The 22,022-nt window shown below is 38.7% G+C and overlaps 1 protein-coding gene across 11 annotated transcripts in view; it reads right to left on the bottom strand.

The window, feature by feature from the left end:
- Window positions 1-10,289: 10,289 nt before the first annotated feature.
- Window positions 10,290-22,022, bottom strand: part of LOC127652976 (RNA binding protein fox-1 homolog 1-like) — a 393,043-nt gene continuing 381,310 nt past the window's right edge. For 10 of the 11 annotated variants that reach the window (XM_052139431.1, XM_052139432.1, XM_052139433.1 and 7 more), the window contains 2 exons: window positions 14,570-14,645; window positions 10,290-12,250 (listed from right to left, as the gene is read on the bottom strand). In XM_052139431.1, the coding sequence (XP_051995391.1) occupies window positions 12,128-12,250; window positions 14,570-14,645 (199 nt within the window). In that variant the 3' untranslated portion in view covers window positions 10,290-12,127. Of the gene's footprint in view, window positions 12,251-14,569; window positions 14,646-17,314; window positions 17,368-22,022 lie in introns of all 11 variants that reach the window. The other variant, XM_052139435.1, reaches the window with a different exon arrangement.

Genomic DNA, 22,022 nt, shown 5'->3' with positions numbered 1-22,022 from the left:
GGATTTCCAATTAAGTCAGTAGGCATGCTAGAATGTTTGGGCTTAGCAATATGATGGTGCAGTGGCTTCAGTGTTATGACATAATCAGCAATCCAGTTCTATATTAAAGATCAGGGGTATGATTGCATATTTGGCCTTTTGAAATTGAGAACGGCATGCCGTGTCACAGTGTTCGTGAATTCCGCGGGGCTTTAATCATTGGTGGGAGTAGAATCAAAACAAAACCCCGGCATCTCAACATAGTGCTCATTTGCATTATGGCTCTGATGAGTCATTTGGAGACTCCGGAAAAAGACAGGGCTGTGGGAGGAGGAAGAGGAGGTGGAGGGTGAGATGTTTCCCTCCACGATGAGCAGTCGTGGCGCTGGCAGTGACGCGAGGGCTCCCCTGGAGCAGTGTTTAGAGGCCTGGTGCCTAATCTCTGATGAAATGTCTATTATCAGAGACTCTGCGGGAGAAAGTGGAGCAGAACAGATATGATGGAGAGGCGATTAGCTTCTGCACTGCTGTCTCCTGCTTCCCTCCAGCTTACTCAGTCATTCATTCATAATGCGCACCTCCTGTATCAGCCCGTGTCATGAGCACTGAGAAAGTTTGCATGAAATCCAGCCGACTAGTGACAATTTAAGTGCAAGGGCCTGATAAACTCACACAAGCAAGATGCTGCTAGGTGCACTGCAGAAATTCTAGGTATGACAGTATCTTGTGCGGGTCATGCGTATGACAAATGGCTATGGAGACATTTTAAAATCCAAGAGTATGTTTTTGTATTGTGAAGAGAAGGCAAAGGAAAATGTTCACGTAAGTGGACAGTAAAGAAGTGTGAACACAACTCACAAGTTTTTCTATCATAGTGGGGACTTTCCATTGACTTCTATTGTTTTGCTGCCCGTGGGCTTGCAGACCATCTTTTTGTGGCGCATAAAAATCTTAATGTGAATTAATTTTTAGGTGTAAATTTTGCCACAGCGCGACTCAACGGGTGTCATGTGACAAACCAGTTTGAAGAGCTCAAGCGAGATACTGCATTAATCTTTTTCAGCCCTGCCCCTTTTCAGAGCTCCACTCTTCCGAATTTTGTCATCACCAAGAGTTGATGGTGTGAGTCTACATCACCCTTCTACTATGTGTAAATTATTATGAGGTGTTTTTTCTGTCACTGTACAAGTTTGTTTATATGTGTGTGTGTGTGTGTGTGTAATTTATAGTAGCATCTCCCCCGTCCCGGTTTAACACTCAAAAAATCTACTCACCTGAACAATAATGTGATGGGTAAATGACATGAGAAGGTGGTCAGAGGTGTCTTACAGAGATATTTTTAATGACTTTGTGTTGTCTTTTGGGGTTTAATGAGTACAGAGGTATATCAGTATGTCCACAACATGAAGGTAGGATCTTGTGTGTTTATGAATGAAGTACTCTTGTTTTAAAATCCCCCTGCTCTGCTTCCAGTTGTTATGACATCCCCTGAACACTTTAAAATACTCATGATAACTATAACTATACAATCCACTAAACGTACACATCAACACCATAGAAATCTATATAGAATGCACTAGACCAGAAGTTCAAAGACAACATTTTCAAGATGGCTGCGTGCTAGTTTCTCTGGCGGATAAGGTGAATATGCTCGCTGTGAACCGTAATATCAGGAAATAAAAAATATCTTCTCCCAAATGCTTAGTTATTAGTGATTTGTGTAACTAGCCTAAAAATAACTCTTAAAAGAGCTTAAACAGATGGAAATGATTTCTCATTGAAGCAGTTTTGGAGCCAGAATTGGATTGGTCTTGTTTTGAGGGTACTGTATACTGTCATGATCACAATATTTGACAGTAACAACAGAACCGATTATATATATATATATATATATATATATATACCACAATTGTAAAGAACGGTTATCTGAGTCACCGTAGACTTTGTCAGTTCGAACTAGTTTGGCCATTCTCTGTTGACCTCTCTCATCAACAAGCAATTTCCGTCCACAGGACTGCCACTCACTGGATGTTTTGTTTTTGACACCATTCTGAATACATTTTAGAGACTGTTGTGTGTGAAAATAACCATGTGATCAGCAATTACAGAAAAACTCAAACCAGCCTCATGCCACGATACAAATCACTGAGATCCAGCTCCTGACCCGTATCTGCTTGATTTTATGCACTTCACTGCTGCCACACGATTGGATGATTATATAATCGCATGGATGATTGTTGGTGCCAGATGGGCTGGTTTGAGTATTTCTGTAACTGCTGATCTCCTGGGATTTTCACGCACAACAGTTTCTAGAATTTACTCAGAATGGTGCCAAAAACAAAACCAAAAAACATACAGTGATCAGAAGTTCTACAGATGGAAACGCCTTGTTGATGAGAGAGGTCAACAGAGAATGTCTCTCAAGTTCGAACTGACAAAGTCAACGGTAACTCAGATAACTGTACAATTGTGGTGAGAAGAATAACATATCAGGATGCTATTCTAAGATGAGGGTTGGCGCTGTTTTGGCGACATGGGGGCATGTTAAATACATATCCATGATGTGTAGCACATGTAGCACTGTCTACTCGCCTCATTAATATGAAAAAGTAATCAAAATTAATTCAATTAAATTCATAAAATAATAATAATTAGGCTATAAAAAAGTGTGCAGGCCCCGAGACTAAAGGGATCCTGCTTTTTGGTCCCCCCCCGCTTTCCAAAGTTGAGTACCCTTGTTCTAAACTAATGACATTTTCTATGCCCTAACCCTAAAACTAACCAGTTTAGTAACATTTTGCATGTTTAAGTTTTTATTAAGACATTATTTAATATCTTTATTAAGCTGTTTTCCTAATGGGGACAGTTGGCTGGTCACCAGGCTAAACCTGACCCCCCCATTTCCCATCATGTTGGGGAATTTTCATTGACTTCTACTGTTTTTATACTGAGCTAATGGGATTTTTTATGCCTTAGCCTTAAACATAAACCTTCTAGAATCCTTTTTTGCATTTTTTATTAAGACAGTATCAAGTATGTTTATTAATGCAGAGTTTACAGTACATGATTTTAAGCCAGATTTTCACTCGCCGACAGTTTTGTGGAGATCGCAGACAAAAGGCCGAAATTATTGGCAAATCAGAGCTCGCTCCCGTGAACGACAAACGCAATGTATAAATTATCAAAGACGCGATCTGAGAAGCACTGATGCGTCGCCAATGTCAGCGAGATGTCTAGCATGTTAAATATCTGGACATGTCTGCAATTCCAAATCGCACAATGGAAAATGTGTTTTGACTGAATACAACTGCAGCATTGACCTACAGCCAATGAGAGAGCAAGAAACGGGGCACAAGATGTTTCAGTGGGAGGAGCCCTGTACCTGCAACAGAACATCAACTAGCATGGCTGTGGTATCAAGAAAATCTCATTGGACCGAAGAAATGGAGGAAAAATTTGTGGAACATTGGCAGGAGCACCAGATTTGATGTTTCATCTGAACTGTACCACAACTGGTAGAGAAATAGAAGAGTTGGAGAGCAATTGCCAGTTCTCTTGGACAGTCAGGTAAGCAAATAGGTAGATTTTTCAGTATGAGGTACTTTTTCATATTGTAACCAATAAAATATATGATGCCATTACACATTATGTAAAGGTGATTAAAAACATACACATCATATTCTGAAATGCATAACATATGATCATGCATTTGTTTTCGTACATTGTAACACTTCTCGCATGTACTGAAATGTAATTTTGAGTCCAGGCAGAGTCGTCTGGGATTCGTCAATACTGAAATGTTTTGTAATGTGTTCACCCCTGTTGTCAATTCCTTGTGCTATTTGAAAACTCTACGGCTTCCATGACAAGACAGAGAGTTGTGTAATATGAACGATACCACAATCCAATGTGTTTGAAAGTCGTGTGTAGGAAGCATAAGCCATTTTCCTCATTAGGATCATCGGGTGGTCCCCATGTAAGCAAAACCTGACACTCAAGCATTTACTTTTCTATCATGATGGGGGCTTTCCATTGACTTATGTTGTTCTTATACAGAGCTAATGATATTTTCTCTACCTTAACCCTCACGGCAACCTTTTGGCATTTTCAGATTTTCATTAAGACATCAATAAGCATGTTTATTAAGCCGTTTTCCTCAAGGGTTGTAGGTGATTTCAGGTTTTACTGCCATTTCACAATGATAGTAAACCTGATTCCCCAAGACAGACAGACAGGCAGACAGACTTGTGTCTTTTGTCCATCGTTTTCTGATGATTCCTTCAGCGGTGGGTTCTCTGATTGCTGAACAGTCTGATCCTAGAGCCTTACATTTTATTGTAAGCAGGACATTTATAAACAATTGTGGTGGTAACAATTTCCATGGATGTGTTCCTTCTGGCTTGCTTTTTTGTATTATGGCTTTCCTGTCCTCTTCCAGTCTATGACTCCTTTCCTAGGTAATCTTCTGCCAGGTGTTGCAGTCAGCAGCAGTGTTTTCCAGGTCATCTGGTCTGATCTTACACTTTTTCAGTGAAGCCTTTATCTGGTCTTTATACGTTTATTTCTACCCACCTGCTGAGCGACGGCCGTGCTGCTAAAGTGCACTCTGTGAGGCAGTCAGTTTTGTGGCATCCTGATTACATGACCAAGCCACCATAACCGAGGTTGGGTAATCATGGCCTCCACAATTCTGCAGTTGCCATCACACAACCCTGTTTCACTCCTGTATGTACAGGGAAAGGATCAGACTGTTATCCTCCAATGGTCACACAAGCCATTTGAAGCTGCAGTGTGGTGAAGATCATGTCAACCGTACTCCTGTTTCTTCAAAACCCCCATTGTGACTCAGGGAGCACTGATTAAGTGATATTCTCGATCAGTCTCTGTAGCAGAACCTTGGATAGGACTTTTCCTGCAACTGCAAAGAAGAGATATTCTACTATATTTGCCGCAGATGGTTGTTCTTGTAGATGGTGTTGATGTTGGAGAATGTCTTCACTTTCCCATGCCTCTGTGATAAGTTGGTGGAAAGTTTTTAATGCAAAGGTAGCCATCCTGCTTCAGCATTTTAGCTGGGATTTTATCAACACCAGGGGACTTGTTGGTTTTTAAGGAGTGTACAGCTGTCAGAACTACAAAGGCGGCGGGTGGATGGATGGATGAGAGAGTGAATAGTGGGGTAATCAGACAGCTCCGTAAGTATGGAGAGGTCAACAGATGCATTTCTTGGGCCATATATGGTTTTTATTGCATTGTAGAAATTATGAATGTAATTTCTGTTTGCATATATTTGGATGTCATGTGACTTGTTTACCCACCAATCATTTTGCAGTTTCTGTATAGCTTTTTATACATCCCTACAAAGCCGCTTGCCATTGCTGCTTAAGAATGTTGGATGAGGTTTTGTTCATGTATGCCCTATGTGTTTTGTGTTTATTACCCAGGTCTCAGAGTTATCATCACACCTATCTTGATGTTTTTTTGTTCTATACCCAATGGTTTGGGCTGCTGCTTCGTAAAGTGCTGAGCTTTCCAGAGCCCACTTTTTGTCCACTGAGCACAAAGATTCTTCTAAGCACAAAGATGGTTCCATCTCCTTTAACCTCCCGACTAGGGCTCAGCAGAACTCATCCCTAGTTTCGGACTTCTTCATCTGGTCACAGTTTAGCTTACTCTAGACAGACTTTTACAGTCGAATAGGTGGACTGACTTTCATATTGAATTTTGCTACAATCATGCAATGGTCAGTCCAACACTCTCATGGCACAAGTTATGAGATTTCACTGTAACACACTATAATGTAATCAGAGAGATGCCACTGTTTGAAGGGGGGATGCATCCATGAAGTCTTGTACTTGTTCTTGTGCTGGAACAGTGTGTTAGTGATGGTCAGGACAGGCTCGGTACAAAGAGTGAGAAGTCCCAAGCTATTTGCATGGTCTGGCCAACTCCATATCCAGCTGATTTTTCCCACCCGAGAATTAAAGTCACCAAGCAGGAAGATTTTGTCACTCTTGGGATTTTTTTGCAATGTTTCATCCAGTGATTGGTAGAAGCATTCCTTGACCCCATTCTCTGAAGGAAGTGTTGGTGCATAAGCACTGAGAAGTGTGGCGAAGTGCTTCTTGGCTAGGGGGATACTGAGTGTCATAAGCCTTTCAATGATGCCTACTGGTGGTTCAGGCAGTCAAGGAGAGAGTTCTTGATTTCCAGCCCAACTCCATGGAAATGTTGACCGCTGGCAGGGTATCCCTTCCAAAAGAAGGTGTAACCAAATTCCTATCAGATTTGCCATATGAGTCAGGAGGGTTCTCACATTCCAGGTTGCTAATAGGCCATCTTTAGGTGGTTCTAGACCATTCCCCATTAGGGAGTGAGCAATGCAGTTCCTTAATAGGGCTGCTCAGACACACAGGTGTCTGCAGGGACCAACCGCCACTCAGCAACGGCTGCTAGTGGCCAAATAACCTGTGCCGCAGGCATGCAGGGGACTGACTAGAAGCTTCCAGTTCATTCTAACCTGCCCCATTAATACAGAAGTCTTGGTGATGGAGAGGTTGTATACTGTCAAAGGAGGTCTAACACATAAGGCTGCTCCCCAGTTCACCACAGGGGCTAGCCAGTGGCAGCAAGCTGCAAGTGAGAAGGTAGCTAGCTAATGGAAAGTAACCATGCACCTTCCCTTTAACTACTGCTCTACTTCACTAGACACATCTCAACACCCTGTGGACTGGCGTACACACACACACACACACACACACACACACACACACACGTTGTGTTTCCATGTTTTATGGGGACTTTCCATAGACATAATGGTTTTTATACTGTACAAACTTTATATTCTATCCCCTAAACCTAACCCTACCCCTAAACCTAACCCTCACAGAAAACTTTCTGCATTTTTACATTTTCAAAAAACATAATTTAGTATGATTTATAAGCTGTTTTCCTCATGGGGACCGACAAAATGTCCCCACAAGGTAAAAAATTTCAGGTTTTACTATCCTTATGGGGACATTTGGTCCCCACAAAGTGATAAATACACGCTCACACACACGCACGCACGCACGCACGCACGCACGCACGCACGCACGCACGCGCGCGCGTAGTGTTTCCATGTTTTATGGGGACTTTCCATAGACATAATGGTTTTTATACTGTACAAACTTTATATTCTATCCCCTAAACCTAACCCTACCCCTAAACCTAACCCTCACAGAAAACTTTCTGCATTTTTACATTTTCAAAAAACATAATTTTGTATGATTTATAAGCTGTTTTCCTCATGGGGACCGACAAAATGTCCCCACAAGGTCAAAAATTTCGGGTTTTACTATCCTTATGGGGACATTTGGTCCCCACAAAGTGATAAATACACGCTCACTCACACACACACACACACACACACACACACACACACACACACACACACACACACACACACACACACACACGTTGGGTTTCCATGTTTTATGGGGACATAATGGTTTTTATACTGCACAAACTATATTTTCTATCCCCTAACCCTACCCTTAAACCTAACCCTCACAGAAAACTTTCTGCATTTTTACATTTTCAAAAAGTATAGTATAATTTACAAGCCGTTTTCCTCATGGGGACCAACAAAAAGGCCCTAACAACGTCAAATATTTCGGGTTTTACTATAATTATGGGGAAATTTGGTCCCCACAAAGTAATAAATACACGCACGCACATAGATAAACATGCTGCTGCAATACTGCAATAGTATGACAATTTCTTGTGTTATGGGTTTCATGATGTATTGCTTTTTCCTCTGGCAGCTCAATCCTGCTGTCTCTTTAATGAACACATGACGGCAACTGTGCAAGCTACATTTAAAAGTCTATGATTGCACAACATTTACAGCAATCCATAAAAATAAAAAAAAGGAGTCTCTCAAACTTTCTTGGTTGATGCACGAGATCTGAATTCTTTAACAAACCCACAGAAAATCACAAGCATTTGAAATTTTAAACATGAGCGCTGGTGACAACTTTTATTTGTAAGTCTGCAGTGTTCTGAGAAAGAGCAATGGATGACCGGTCCTGAGAAAGCAAGCATCCACTTTCTCCTGGCAGCAATCTGCAAGATAATCAATCCAGTCTCATTCAACGAATCAAACCGAGCAAAGAGACCAAAATTACTTCATTTAATATGTTAAGTTTATTCAGAAACATAAATCATCACATTACTGACAGGTCCAGCCAGTGGAAAGAGAGACTGGCCAGTGAGCATTTTACCCAAGGAGCATAGGCTTTGTTAGACCCTATTTAGGGGGCTTCAGGGATCTAGTTTGCTGCATGAGACTGCTTTAGGGATTTTTCTTGCCTGTAAAAACGGACTATAGTGCAGGCTGTGAAAGAGCATATCATTGGTTTGAACTGAACGAATGTGCCCTTTCACTTCACGGGACGAATCATTCAGTCATCTCGTTCAGGATCTGTTGACTGACTGAAGGAGAGGACGAGGAATGTAATTTGTTTAGTTCAATAATTTCTTTAATGAGGAGAAAAACGTGTCTGGATAAGTTGACGTTACATTGACATCAGGACGTAATTGAATCACTTAATTAAAATAGTTTTTAGGCTAATATTATTGTCTTTTTGCATAGTCATGCACAGCAGTTCACAAAATTACAAATATGCTTTGTTGTCATTTGTGGGGAAAACTTAATGTTAAACACTGCTGAATTCTCTTAGTACTGTAGATCTGTAGAAATGCAAACTGTAATTAAAGTATAATTAGACTTGTTTCAGTCGGTGCTTTACCAATAATTAAATAACTCACTCAAAACACAAAATAACTTAATTTCTTGCCACCTACTAATGAATCAGTGAACGAAACTGACAGACAGATAAACTTATTTCACTCCACTAAATAAATGTGACATTTATTGTAGCAATAGGTTTTTGTGGTGTTTGATACAACTTCAAACTATAGAAGTTAAATGATTGACATATGTTCTATAATTTCTGTTAATAAATTAAGAACAAAAATGAATTTTTAGGGCAGATAAATATGCCAATAAATATACATTTACAATATATGGTTTGTCTTATAATATAAGCAATTTGGGTTACTTTTATATCTTTATAAATGTTTATGATAGAAAATGACAATATTCTAAATTAATATTAGCGGGCTAAAAGCACCACCTAAGCAATAGTGGAATACATAAAATGTGCACACCTTATTGTGTCATTAGGGGCAGATTGAAATCCTAGAATCACCCCTGCCAAGGAGATAAAAAGACTCAGAGAGATGGGTGAGACTGAATTAAAACCAGACCTCCTTTAGCTCTCCATGTGGACTCAGGCAACCGAATCTAAAAAGAATGTACATTTTTCATAATAGAATTAATAACCAATTTTAAATGATGTCCCCAGACTTGTGACCCGAGATACGTTAATTATTGATCACCCATTTCTGTGAAGAGGTGTTGTAATTACCTAGCATAATGTGACTCCATCACATTTAAACATTTATATTGCTTATCTTTCCCAGGAACCTCTGGCTAAGTTTTTCCAATTACACTGATCAAATCGAGAATGTGGGGTAATTCTTCTTTTCTTCAATTAGAACTATCTGTAGTATACATAATTTATGAAATTCCATCATACCTTGGCAAAATGAGAGAATGATAATGAATATCTCCTACTTACAGTTATGGAGGGCAGATAGGTTCAGTTTTGATGAGAGGGCCCCATCATTCTCCAAAGTAATGTTCTTCATACGATGTTCTGAATGTTGTCATTTGCAGAGCACTTATGCAAATGATTTTCTTCAGAGGAATGAACCTAAAATTTTGTGCAATTCCAAAAATCTACAACTATTAATGGCTTTGCACCTTTTTCTCATAACTGAAACAGTTCCTATCTTAAAATAAGCTGATATCGTGCTATACATTTCAATTGCTGGTGTTGTTTTTGTGGAAAATGCCTTGCTCTCTCTCTGAATATTTCAGAGCGGAGATGTTTCATAACCCTTGTGTGCTGAAAGTGTGGATGATAACCTAATCAGACCTCACGAATCGGATCTCACTCCTTCATCCTAAATACAGAGAGAGTCTTCTTAAAGCCATACAGATGACCACCTCAGACCTGGAAGCATCAATCCCATTTAACCTCATTGGAGATGATCATTTCCCCTTCGCCTTAAGCCTTTAAATGCAATTTTACTCAACGTAATCACATCAGTAGAAAAATGCCCTCCATCATCCAGGAATAAGATCCACCCTTGCGTAATTTCCCACATTATAGGCGTAAAAAACAAAGCACAAATTCCCCTTATCTTGAGAAACTTTATTGATGGTTATTGTTATGCAGATCATAGTGCATGCACATACAATGACAAGGAGAAAGCTTGTCCACAACACATACTTAAAGCAGAAAGAGCAGAATCACAGCAGTGGGTAAGATATTTTTGCCAAGTTTGTGTGACGTGAAGCGCACATAGTACACAAGAGGATATTTGCAGCTGGATAAACTGAAGCTGCTCTTTTGTTTGTATTTCACGCAATTAAACTTTTATAAATACAAAATAAAGAAAAATGAGATATGTGACAAACACCTCTAATTAGGTATACTTGTAAACAACATGAAGGGAAGTCTTCGCGTATGCACAGCCAAGCTGCAACTCTTCAAGAACACCTTGACAGCTTGTTTGTGTAGCACTTGTAAATGACATAGTTATCATCATTATTCCTATTTACATATAGATATCTTTTTCACAAGTCATATATTTCTCAATTTCTTGATAATCAAACAGTTTCAAAGTGTAAAGGCTGTGTTCTAGAAAATAATAGTACAAAGGATGTCTCATTAAAAATGATATCAAAACGAAACACTTGAAAGAAGAAGTGGGAAACCAAAAGAAACAGACAACGGAACGTCCCACAAGTGAAGAGTGATGAAAAAATTGCAGGTTTTGTGTGCAAAATTGTACAGTTGACAAAAATACTATGATTATATATACATAATGATTGCATTACTTGTAAAGTGTTGATATAAATCTGTGTATGATTCCATAAAAAATGAGACACCTTTCTCTAACAGTTGGTCTAACACACTAAATCTAAAACATTATACAGTTGTGTTTTTCATATAAGAGAACATTTCCACTGCACAGATCAAATTTAATACACTGTTAGTTTATTTTTTCCCACTCTCATCTTGTACAAATAATCAGAGTTTCTTTACTTCTGAAAAACAAAAGGAAAACCAAAGCAAAAAATATAATCGGCGCTACTGTCGCCGTCTTTTTTCTTTTTCTTTTTTCATGTATCATCTCTCCCATATTATAAAAATCAGCATTTATATCAATCAACGTACTGGAAGTACTGTTATATAAAAAGAACATATTGTGGTAGGCCTAAACTAGTAAGGGTCTGACTTAAGGACTAGATAATAGTTAAAGAGTAAAATAGTGTCATGGTGAATTTTTGGGGAGTTTCTACGAGCTGCTATGTATAATTGGAATATACACATTAAACACCCCAGGAACATAACCTTTGGCTTTGAGTAATGACTGATATAAGATAATTTAAATAATCAATACCTCAGTGGTCTCTTTAACCAGCTCTGTGTCTACTGCCAGCCCAGTCTTTCACCCACTACAGAGATGTCTGCCTATCTATTCCTACCCACAACCCCCCTTTCTCTTTCTCTACGGCACAGAAACCCAGAAATGAAAGCAACCAAAGAAAGACAAAAGTTGATGTCAACAAAAGCAGAAACCACTGGATGACTCTAGTCACTTACACTCTTACAAAATATGATAACCCCAAAGTGACTAGAATATTATCATACATAATTCATTTACATGATAAAGCCCTAACAATTTGTATCTCATTTTTTTCATCTTTTTAATTTCTAGCAGCTCTCTAGATCACCACAGAAACCTCTACAGCCGACAATCTATGTAATCTTTGAAATTAAAAACCCACAATTTTAAAATACACAGCACAAAATATCTGAGGTATAAGATGAAAAATATCCGTTTTTGTCTTCTCTCTCTTAAGAGATGCTAAAATGATGCACTACTGCATGTATTGCAATACCCAGGCCTCTGAATTACTCCTCTTTTACCCCCACAGGAAGATTCTCAATAGGTTTTGATAGGTTTGTTAGTATGGTGCGAAACGACTGTATCCACCTCTGTATATACTAGCCTGCAAAGAAGAAAGAACGAGACCCACATCATCGGCGTGGCTTCTGGTCTTGGCATCAGTCAATGGAGCAAAAGGATTCTGCAAGAGAAGCCACGGGTTTGGACATGTTTAACTGACATCGCTCAGAGGAGACCTCCGCTCGCATTCAGGCTATTTGCAGTACATACCCCCGGATGAAAACCAATCAAGTTCCTTCATGCAGCAAGCACACCAACACACCACATGCCAGAAGAGATGCATTTAGCTACTTAAAAACGTGAAGAGGGCGGAAGAAAACACATGAGTTAACAGAGCACATAAAACAAATGCATGTATTTTGTATGCAACAGAAGTGTTTATGATCACGTACAAACACGGTGGGCAACCGGAGACATGCTGCTCATTGTCTTCGTCTTACTCTTTCATCACTCTGTCTCTCCTCTGCCTCTCACTCTTTTAGCTGTTGCTGCAGCACCACTTAGGTGATGGATTTAATTATCAAAATGACTAATTATTCCATTAAGGGGAGCGCTCGGCTAGGTGATATTCACAAAATTAGAAATATAATAACTAACATGCACTACACTGCCAAGAAATTAAGACATTTATCACGTTTACTGGGAGGATTAATGTGGCATTTCAGCTGCCGTTAGCACAAGAGACAAATTCAATTAAGTTTAAGTGAGGAGATGTCAGCAGTGCTAAAATCCATGCAGGGGGAAAAGGAGGGATGAAAAGGAAAAAGAATGAGGCTAAATGACAAGCGTGCACAAAGAATAGAGCTGGAAAGGGATAAAGAAAGAGAAAAGAATGGCAGTTCGCATGAATCGCTGGGGTCTGCTGCAACGGGCTGTGAGAATGTTTCTGATTTGTCAGTTACGATGATGCTAATCTCACGTAGCCAAACCTATGAATACGGCAAAGGTCTGGGCTCTATATCAGCTTCAATTGGCAGAGATCTGCCCATTTAGACAGGAAAAGCCATCTAATTGACATGTTAAGCAACCAATCACAGGAAGTTTTGTCATTACAGGGTGTTTATGGGCGGGATTACCGAAAATGTATCATACCATAATAAAAGGCAGTCCAGGGGGAAAAAAGCAGCAAATATGTGGAGAATCTAAGTACAGCACAGAAAACCTCTAGAAAAATTCTAACTAAATAAACAAAGCAGAAAATTCAGCTCTGCTTGTGGATATCCGCTTTACTTTCTCAAATGAAACTCTGAATATTTTTAAAAGATTTGATGTCAATAACCTGGCAGCCTTTGGCCAATCCTTTGATTCTACATATTGTATCAACACGGAACCTTGTGAACACAAGTCGGCTGATTAAATATCCTCTGTGCGTCTACTCGGGGAAGTTCCATCAAACTAGCCAATGAGATCTGCACTGAGTGGTTCGAGAAAGGATTTTTCAGTTTTGTGTGCTATGGGCAGATGGTTAGAGAATGGACTATGGGCTGTCTGTGGAGTCTATGATGATGCATACTTTGCTGTGACATGGTCGGAAATAGCATATTATATTATCTTGTTTTATGTATGTTTTGTTAACTTCATGCCCATTAAATTTGCGGTGCAAGTTGTTCACTGAAGCGAAAATGTATGAGTGTGTGCTCACCAGTGCTGGGTGTAATTTGATTACAAAGTAGAACTAAAAAAGTAGCGTAATGAATTACATTTAAGATTCTTGTTATGTAATCTAATTACATTTAATTACATTACAGGGGTAACACCTACAGTCTCTCTAAAATAATACTATTTATGTAGAATACATTTCAGGTTAATTATATTCATATCTATGTCCATTTGCTTTCTGTGACAGCTGAACTGTATGTGTCTCCTAACAAATAATTATAAGGAAGAAAATATATTATTTTGAATTTTTGCATGGAAATACAAACTTTTCTGTGAAAAGTGTTTCAGAAAGTAAATGACTTTTTTACTAAAGTAATCTGATAAAACGTTTTATGGAACTAATTTTACATTTTACGGGGATTAATTTTGAGTAATTTACCCAACACTGGTGGTCACATGGTACATGTTACATTTCTCAGTGCTACCAGTGATGAAATGGACAGATCAATCACAATAAATTGTGATTACAGGACAGGGCATTTTATGTAACCCTTTTTTTTTTTAAATGCAGGGCTGGGGGTCCACTTGTTTCTCAGGTACCAATCTTTGAAATTAATAGATTTAAACAAGCATACCTTTTCATGTACAAATTGCCCCAGTAAGACAAAATGAGGTCTCAAAATTTTAAAGCAGGCAAATGGAGGGTAAAAGCCCCCTTGAGGAAGACCCCGTTGTTTCTCATAGGACATGAGGATACATAAAGGGATAATGAGAAAAAGAGAGGAAGTGTGGAGGAAAAGACAGGTAGAGAGGTCGAGATGGAAATAGTTTGATCGCTCACCATGGCACCAACGCTGTATGTGGCTGCTGGAGCAAGTGCGTGGTTGTAGGGGTCGGCAGCATAAACTCGTCCGAAACTGTGGAAACATGAAGAACGAATCACATTACATGCACCAAGTTGAGAATCGCTTATATCTTTGCTATACAAACACAAATGTCATACTGTCATATACAACACCACAAACTGAAGCAACTATGTATGGTAATGATTTCAGAGTGTTTGGAATATGACAATCAAATGAAGTCAGAGAGGAGAATATCACATGGCTCTTGCTGTCATGCTGCACACGTCAGAGGAAGACATCACTGTTTGAAAGTTGAACTGCCGCTTGTGCAAGACATTTCTAGATGTTCTGCAGCAAAAAAGGTCACTGCTTGTTCTACTAGTAATTGATGCACTGTTGTTCAATTATGGCAAGGCATCAGTTCCGGCAGAATTCATTTGTTTATACAAGTTACATTTTGTGTTTACATCAGCTTTAAGATGATGAATTTATTTATTTTTTGTTTGATACACTTGGACAAACTTTTCTTTTTAAGTATAGTTTAGACATATTGATCAAAAATACATCACAAGAAAAAGTTAAATTAGCCAGAGATCAAAGTTTTACAGTATTTTCAGGGAAAATAAAACAAAACATATGTTCATTATACTTCCTTTTGGCTGAAATTGTGAAAATGTCTGTATTACAGGACAGGAGATATAAAAGTGTGTAATTTATACTTGCTGCCAAAGGTTTGTCTTTTATCCTCTGATCTTACACTATTCTCATTCAAAGCTCAAGCAGACTTTAAGATTTCAGACTTCATAGCAGGGCATGTGAAAATAACATGGAAAATCTGCTCCTTTGAGCCTTGTTATGCATGCATGTTTTTTTTTAGTCCAGATAAGAGCCAATAAGAGGGCAGGGAAGAGCCTAGAAATTAGGCAATTTACATATTCTTCCACTCCTGGCGATTAAGTAAGTTAATCCATTGCAAATTAGTATTAGACATTGTTATTCACCACACAGTTGTGTGTGTCTTCATATTTTAATGCATGGCCAAGTATTTTGTTTGACCTGATTTATCTGTGTTTACAGGGGTTAGTTTTAATGAGTATGCAGGCAGTAATCAAAACAGGACTGCCTCCAATCTTCTGTAACTAAGATTGAAAAGGTGACCCTCAGGATACTGCACCTGGTGAATTATTCCTAAAGTATTAAGTAAAGAAAAAAATGTTGATTGGATGAGTCACCTGAAATTTTCGAGCTGGGGTTTTTAATTGCTGTTTGAAGGACATTGAAATTGTTTTCTGGCTGTTTTATTAGGTTTGTTTTTGTAGCATTGCCGGGTGGAAATGTGTTTTAAAATTGTGGATGAGTATGATGAAAATTAAGCTTAATTCTGTTCTTGTGACTATTGGTTTGTTCCTTTCCGTGATCCATTCTGTTATACTAGACAACTCCTCTTGCCGCCTACTGAGACAGACTGAAAGCAAAAAAAAATAAAAAATACTGATTTATGAGACCGGTAAGCTCTATGTTTGTTAATGAACACCAGTGACTCTAAAGTATGGCTAAATTAGATCTGGGCCCTGAGATACAGGTTAATAAATCTCAGATGGCTGGGATATATCTGCATTATTGACTACATGCTCATTATTTTGGAAAATGTGTTCTCCAGCAGTGCTATTCCTCTAAATGTATCGACTTTACCCACCAGGAGACTGCATGGACAGCTCATTTCTAAGCTTTCTTAAACAATGTGAGGCAGTACTTTAGGGGCTCTACGGCTAGTTTCTCCATCCATAAACCCTCTCCTTTCCTTACGTACTGATTATGTTCCTGGCGAATGCGAGACATGCAACCTTTGGGGTTATCAGTAATGATTGAACTTGGACAATTAGACAATAATTTGCAAGTTTTCAGACTCCAAATGACAGGTTCCAATTGTGTTTTACAGAAAACAGTTGATGTCTTCAAGAAAGTGCCTTCTGCTAAATTACAGCCTTGTTAGCATATTCATTTTCCCTGGTTGGTAAAAAGAAAGAAAAAGAAGGAAGGAAAGAAAGGCTGTCACAAAATCAATGTGTGGATGGACAGGTCCATTTTCCTTTCAGTAAACCACGGCTGAAACCAGTAACAATCACACTAGTGTCATTCCCAGGATCTAGCCACCTACAGCCACTGTGCAAAACACCATACACTACATGAGCAACCTTGATACAGTACGACAATGACAACATCACCAGCACCACCACACGCCTGTAAAACAATCACAAACTCTCACACAGACAAATCTAATGGAGATGCTTTGAAAGGGAGGCAGTGAGGGAGAGCGATGGTGAAGAACAGAAAAAAGGATGGAACATAGGGAAGATTAAGACAGAAAAATCACACAGATTTCAAGCTGGTGACAAGCATGTTCATTTCACTCTTCAAGGAACACATGCCTCTTCCAAGCAGTGCCATGGGAGATAGAAACAAGAGGATGAGAGCTATGTATGCGATGCCTTCCAGCTATCCTCATGCAGTACTCCAAAACTACACCACTCGGTCCAAAAAAGAGCATTCAAGAGAACGTACTGAAAAAACAAAACAAACGTAACATCTACTAATCTAAAGGGACAGAAATAAGGAGACAGCCGGGCAATAGAAGCTCTCACTGTCAGGGTGCATATAAAAAAAGGGGTTTGCTCGCTCCCTCGTGAGTGGATCGAGAAAGTGAGGGTGATTTGTTATTCATTTATATTTATTTATTTTACCTGAGGAGGTGTTACAAGAAATTTCATCTGCTGCAACGAAGACGAAATGATTTCTGCAAGAGAAGATAAAATTTACAATACCGCCTGCTGACTGGCTGGATGGACGAGAGGAGGGAGGGTGTAGGAGGAAGGGTAGAGGGTTGGGGGGTGTTAGGGATTGGAGAAAAGGGGAAGGGGGGAGGGATGGTGAGGGTGCTTGGCATTAATGGGTTTTAGATCACAAGCAAAAGAATCAGAGCTCTATATGCAGTCCCACACGCACAAGAGAGATAGAACAGCATCGACATGGAGAGAAGAGCATGCTGGGGGATTGGAGATGCAAATGTGCACGAGGGAATAAAGAAAAATGCATATACAGTATATCAGAGATGAGACTAAATCATAACTCGATAACTGAACTGCACACGTGGTAAAGCTGGGGGGCTTCAGTCTCAGACTGGGGCCGATTCAATAGAAACTGCAGCTGTGCGAGTGATGCTTTGATTTAGCTTCTCTAAATGTCCTCTCCTCTGTAAACCCACTCCCTCTGTCACTATTGTTCTGTAAAAGTCAAGGTATTGCATTTACAGCATTACTGAATAGCGCTGGATGGCCTTGAATGGTCACATAAAAGCAGACTGTTGAGCCCATAGGAACAACTGAGACTGCAGTCATTATACAGGGATGATATTAGAAATTAAAGTACATAATATTATACATCAAATTGCTGTTATAATATATAATAAATGGGGTTGTTGACTGAGAAAAAATATATATTGTTAGAGAAAAAGAAAGAAAAAAAATCCCTTTGTTTCTATTTTACAGATATCAAAGGAACCCTTTATCTTCAGTTGTGCATTATACACAGTTGGGTACAAAATCTGAGACCACCTGATTAAAAATATTATGTATAGCTGGAAATAAACTGAATTTGGACTTGTTAATTTTAAACAAAGAAATTATTTAAACAAATAAAAACATTTATTTAAACAAAGACATGAAATTAATAAATATATTTAGGATTCTGTAGTTTTTCTTGGCCACTATTTAACCCTTTAAGCTCTGAGGGTGATTTCCTGTTTCAGTGGTATACCCAAAATGAAATGATAAAATGATATTTTATTCATAAAGATTATGATACATTCTGAGACTCTCTGCCTAAGAAACAATTTTTAAGAACAATTCTTCTTATTCATATTTTCTGATTTGATATTATACATCTCTGGGTGTAAATAAGGTGGCGCCGAAAAACTGCTTTTCGTTTGTTCCCAATCAAGTCAACTGTAACTGAGAAAAATGTTGTGCTGATACAACAAAGCACTCAAAAGTTATTTAAATGTACAAAAGGACACATAATGTATCGTACTGTACAAAAATGTCTCCAAGCGTCCAAAAGCCTCTCCAAACTAATAAAACATTAATAGTTCATAAGAACTAATTACACATGCAAACACGACAATGACTAAAGGTTTGCATAGCATGGAGACATGATGTCAGTAATGAGATTTCACAGAATTAGTGCCATTTGAGTCTGTGTCAATTACATGGCGCCATCTCCTGGTGGCCAAATGTAACATTGTGCTTTGTGTGGATTATCTAATGATCCTTGTAAACAATTATCTTGTGTTTGAGCTCGTTTGAAAGATAATCACCTCACCTAATGCTATGTGATATTTTAAGTTCTGTTTATTGTTCTTCAAGTTATAAGTGAAAACGCTGCATGTAAGCAACACCTGTTCACATGAAACATAAATGTCAAAGCCATATTACTTGCTATATTTTTGTCTGTGAGTAAAACAAATAGGCTGGTTGTATTCTACTCTTTGAGAACTTTCCAACAACATATGACACATGGCTATTTGATGAGATTGATGTTTTTATTAACTGCAATAATAAGTGCAGTGATTTTTCTTTCTTTCTTTCTTTTAAAAAAAAATAAATGATCAAAACGGAACACTTCTGATTTGTCTGCAAATTTCAAAGCACTTGTTCAGTTTTTGTCATAATGCCTGCATGCACTGTAAAGTAGAGCTTCAGAGCTTTCAAACGACACATTTTTTGTGTTGGTCAAGGCTGTAGTTATTAATATATATATTTTTTCTTAATATTTAGAGGTTTTTTCTTGCGGGCCCTATCATAGCTTAAAGGGTTAAATAAGAAAATTTGTGACATTGACCATGTTAACTACTTTGTAAGAATGGTCAGATTTCCTTGAGATACAAATTAATTTCTTGAACACACAAGATGCTCTTTGTAACATATTTAAATCATGCTGAGATTACACGGATCATCAGGTTTTGCACAAACTGAAGTCCGTGACTCAGACTTTGTACCCCACTGTATTTTAAAATGTAAATATAATACATTTTTGGAATGCTGACAGGATGTGGAGTAAATTGTGCATTCTGGTTAAACAAACATAACTAGCATGAGCCGTGTCATTGGTTGCATTACACAGGCTTCATGAGTCACTGCACAGGTGTGACAAATGATGTGTCACGGCTTGATCTCACGTCTAATTAGAGACATAGGTTGGCCGCCATATTGCCAGGCCCCTTTTAATTGCCGCTTGGAGCTATATTTAATAACTAAATGAATCATTAATTCCCGTTAAGCATTCAGATTGAATCAGCCTTCTTAATCATGTTAAGGGGCTTGTTTTGAATACAATGTTCTATTCAACATGACATTATTGACCGTCCCAATGCACGCACGCACGCACGCACGCACGCACACACACACACACACACACACACACACGTTGGTGCAGCTATCCTTATGAGGACTCTGCATAGACATAATGATTTTTATACTGTATGAACTATAGATTATATCCCCTAACTCTACCACTAAACCTACCCTTCACAAAAAACATTCCGCATTTTTATATTTTAAAAAAAAAAAAACATTGTTTAGTATGCTTTTAAGTGATTTGAATTATGAGAACACAAGAAATGTCCTCACATTTATAGCATAATACCCTTGTAATAACCCATTTGTAACTTTAAAATATTTCCTCGTAAACCACCCAAACACACACACACACACACACACACACACACACACACACACACACACACACACACACACACACACACACGGAAGTAAAGCACAATGCAAACATGCACAAGAAAACATGCATTAAAGGGTGCAGTTTATAATTCACAGTGCCTTACAAAATGAATACAAACTTAGATATGTGTTGGCTTCAGATATGACCATTCATACACAATGAAACCATGCACTTCATGAAAAGTCTCAAGCACATTAGACCATTCGTATGAGCAGTATTACATAAAACCCCAAAACTACATGAAAACATTCTGTTACAATGTGTTTAAACTCCCATTCAGTATTATATCTCTTTACTGATTTACTTATTCTTCAACACTAAACTGATGTGGCGTATTCATTTAATGAATAATCTTCTTTTTATACCAGCAATTAATAGTCAGAGGGCAGACACCAGGTCAACATATTTACTTTATATATTAGCAGCATAACTTACTTATATACGGAATTGATGGCCCTCAATACAACTTAAAGAACCTTAGTGAGAGCAGTTTTCGTTCTTGTGTTGATGTACTTCCTATAGAAACAGGAAATTTAGCTGGGACGTATCTAGAGGCTCATCCGCTCCAACTAGCCAATAGGGATTAGTTATGTTGCAGCCGTGAATTGGTACTTCCATACTATTCTTACTATTTCTCTAGTATATAGATACAACACACATACCGTAGTATTAAGAGTTGTATGCTAGTATGCTATTTCAAACTTTGCAAAAAATGTGCTACAGTACTTGCTAGTTGGTGGCAGGTGGTATTAGTGGGAGGAACATTTTCATTATAGAAAACATTTGATTGGGCAAAATATGCGTAGTGTACAGTGCAACAAGTGTCATCAATATTTTTATTCATATTTTCCCAGAAGAGAAAGGGAAAATTGATCAATGTTTAGCATGGCCACAAAGCTAACAGACATGTATTAAAATTCCAAAAATCTCAAAATTTTTAGTTCTTTAAAGAGTTGCTTAGCTTCCTGCACAGCTGTTATCCTCAGCCCTGGGGGCTTCTATTCGGTCCAGGGAGCACCAGAAACACGCATGATGCCACACTGATATGGCCCATCCCAGCCTTCCCTGAGCAAGCTTCAAGGGGACAGAGGTCATCTGGTGCTAGTATACAGTCATAGTTGGAGGGTATTAGGAAGGAGGCTACAGTGTCTTCTTGACCCATATGGCCCCAACCCGCAGCTGTTCAGATGGGACTGACAAAGCCTTGAGCCCTGGTACCTTCAGAGAAAGGGAGCCCTGACCCTGAGTCCACCTCCCAGTGGTACCTCCAGATGTGAGGCTGACCCTGGACATCTCTGACAGGGAGCAAGTGAAGCTCTGAAAGAGAGCAGTCAGGGCCTTCCTCTAATGCCAAGCACAGACTTCAGGACTGAAGCTTGTCACCCTGTGCACATTTAAAGACTCACAGTTTCAAGTTTTCTGTTGAGTTGGTGTGTACACTAAGGGGCATTTCACTGTTTTGGTATTGTTTTACTATGTAAACATGCTAGACTGATATCTTTGATCTCTGTGCTGATTTTTCAGCATCTTGTGCCATGAGCTCAGCGTTTAAAATGTTCAATGTTTAAAAACGGGTCTTGAGACACCTGCATTTTATCTAGCTTTTTTAAATGCAAGAACATGTTCTATGTGAAGGGCCCCTTACATCCTGTCTAT

This window comes from Xyrauchen texanus, chromosome 12 (assembly GCF_025860055.1).
Source record: "Xyrauchen texanus isolate HMW12.3.18 chromosome 12, RBS_HiC_50CHRs, whole genome shotgun sequence".
NCBI lineage: Eukaryota > Metazoa > Chordata > Actinopteri > Cypriniformes > Catostomidae > Xyrauchen > Xyrauchen texanus.
The sequence above is the reverse complement of the archived record's forward strand: the minus strand, read 5'-3'. Positions and strand labels throughout refer to the sequence as shown.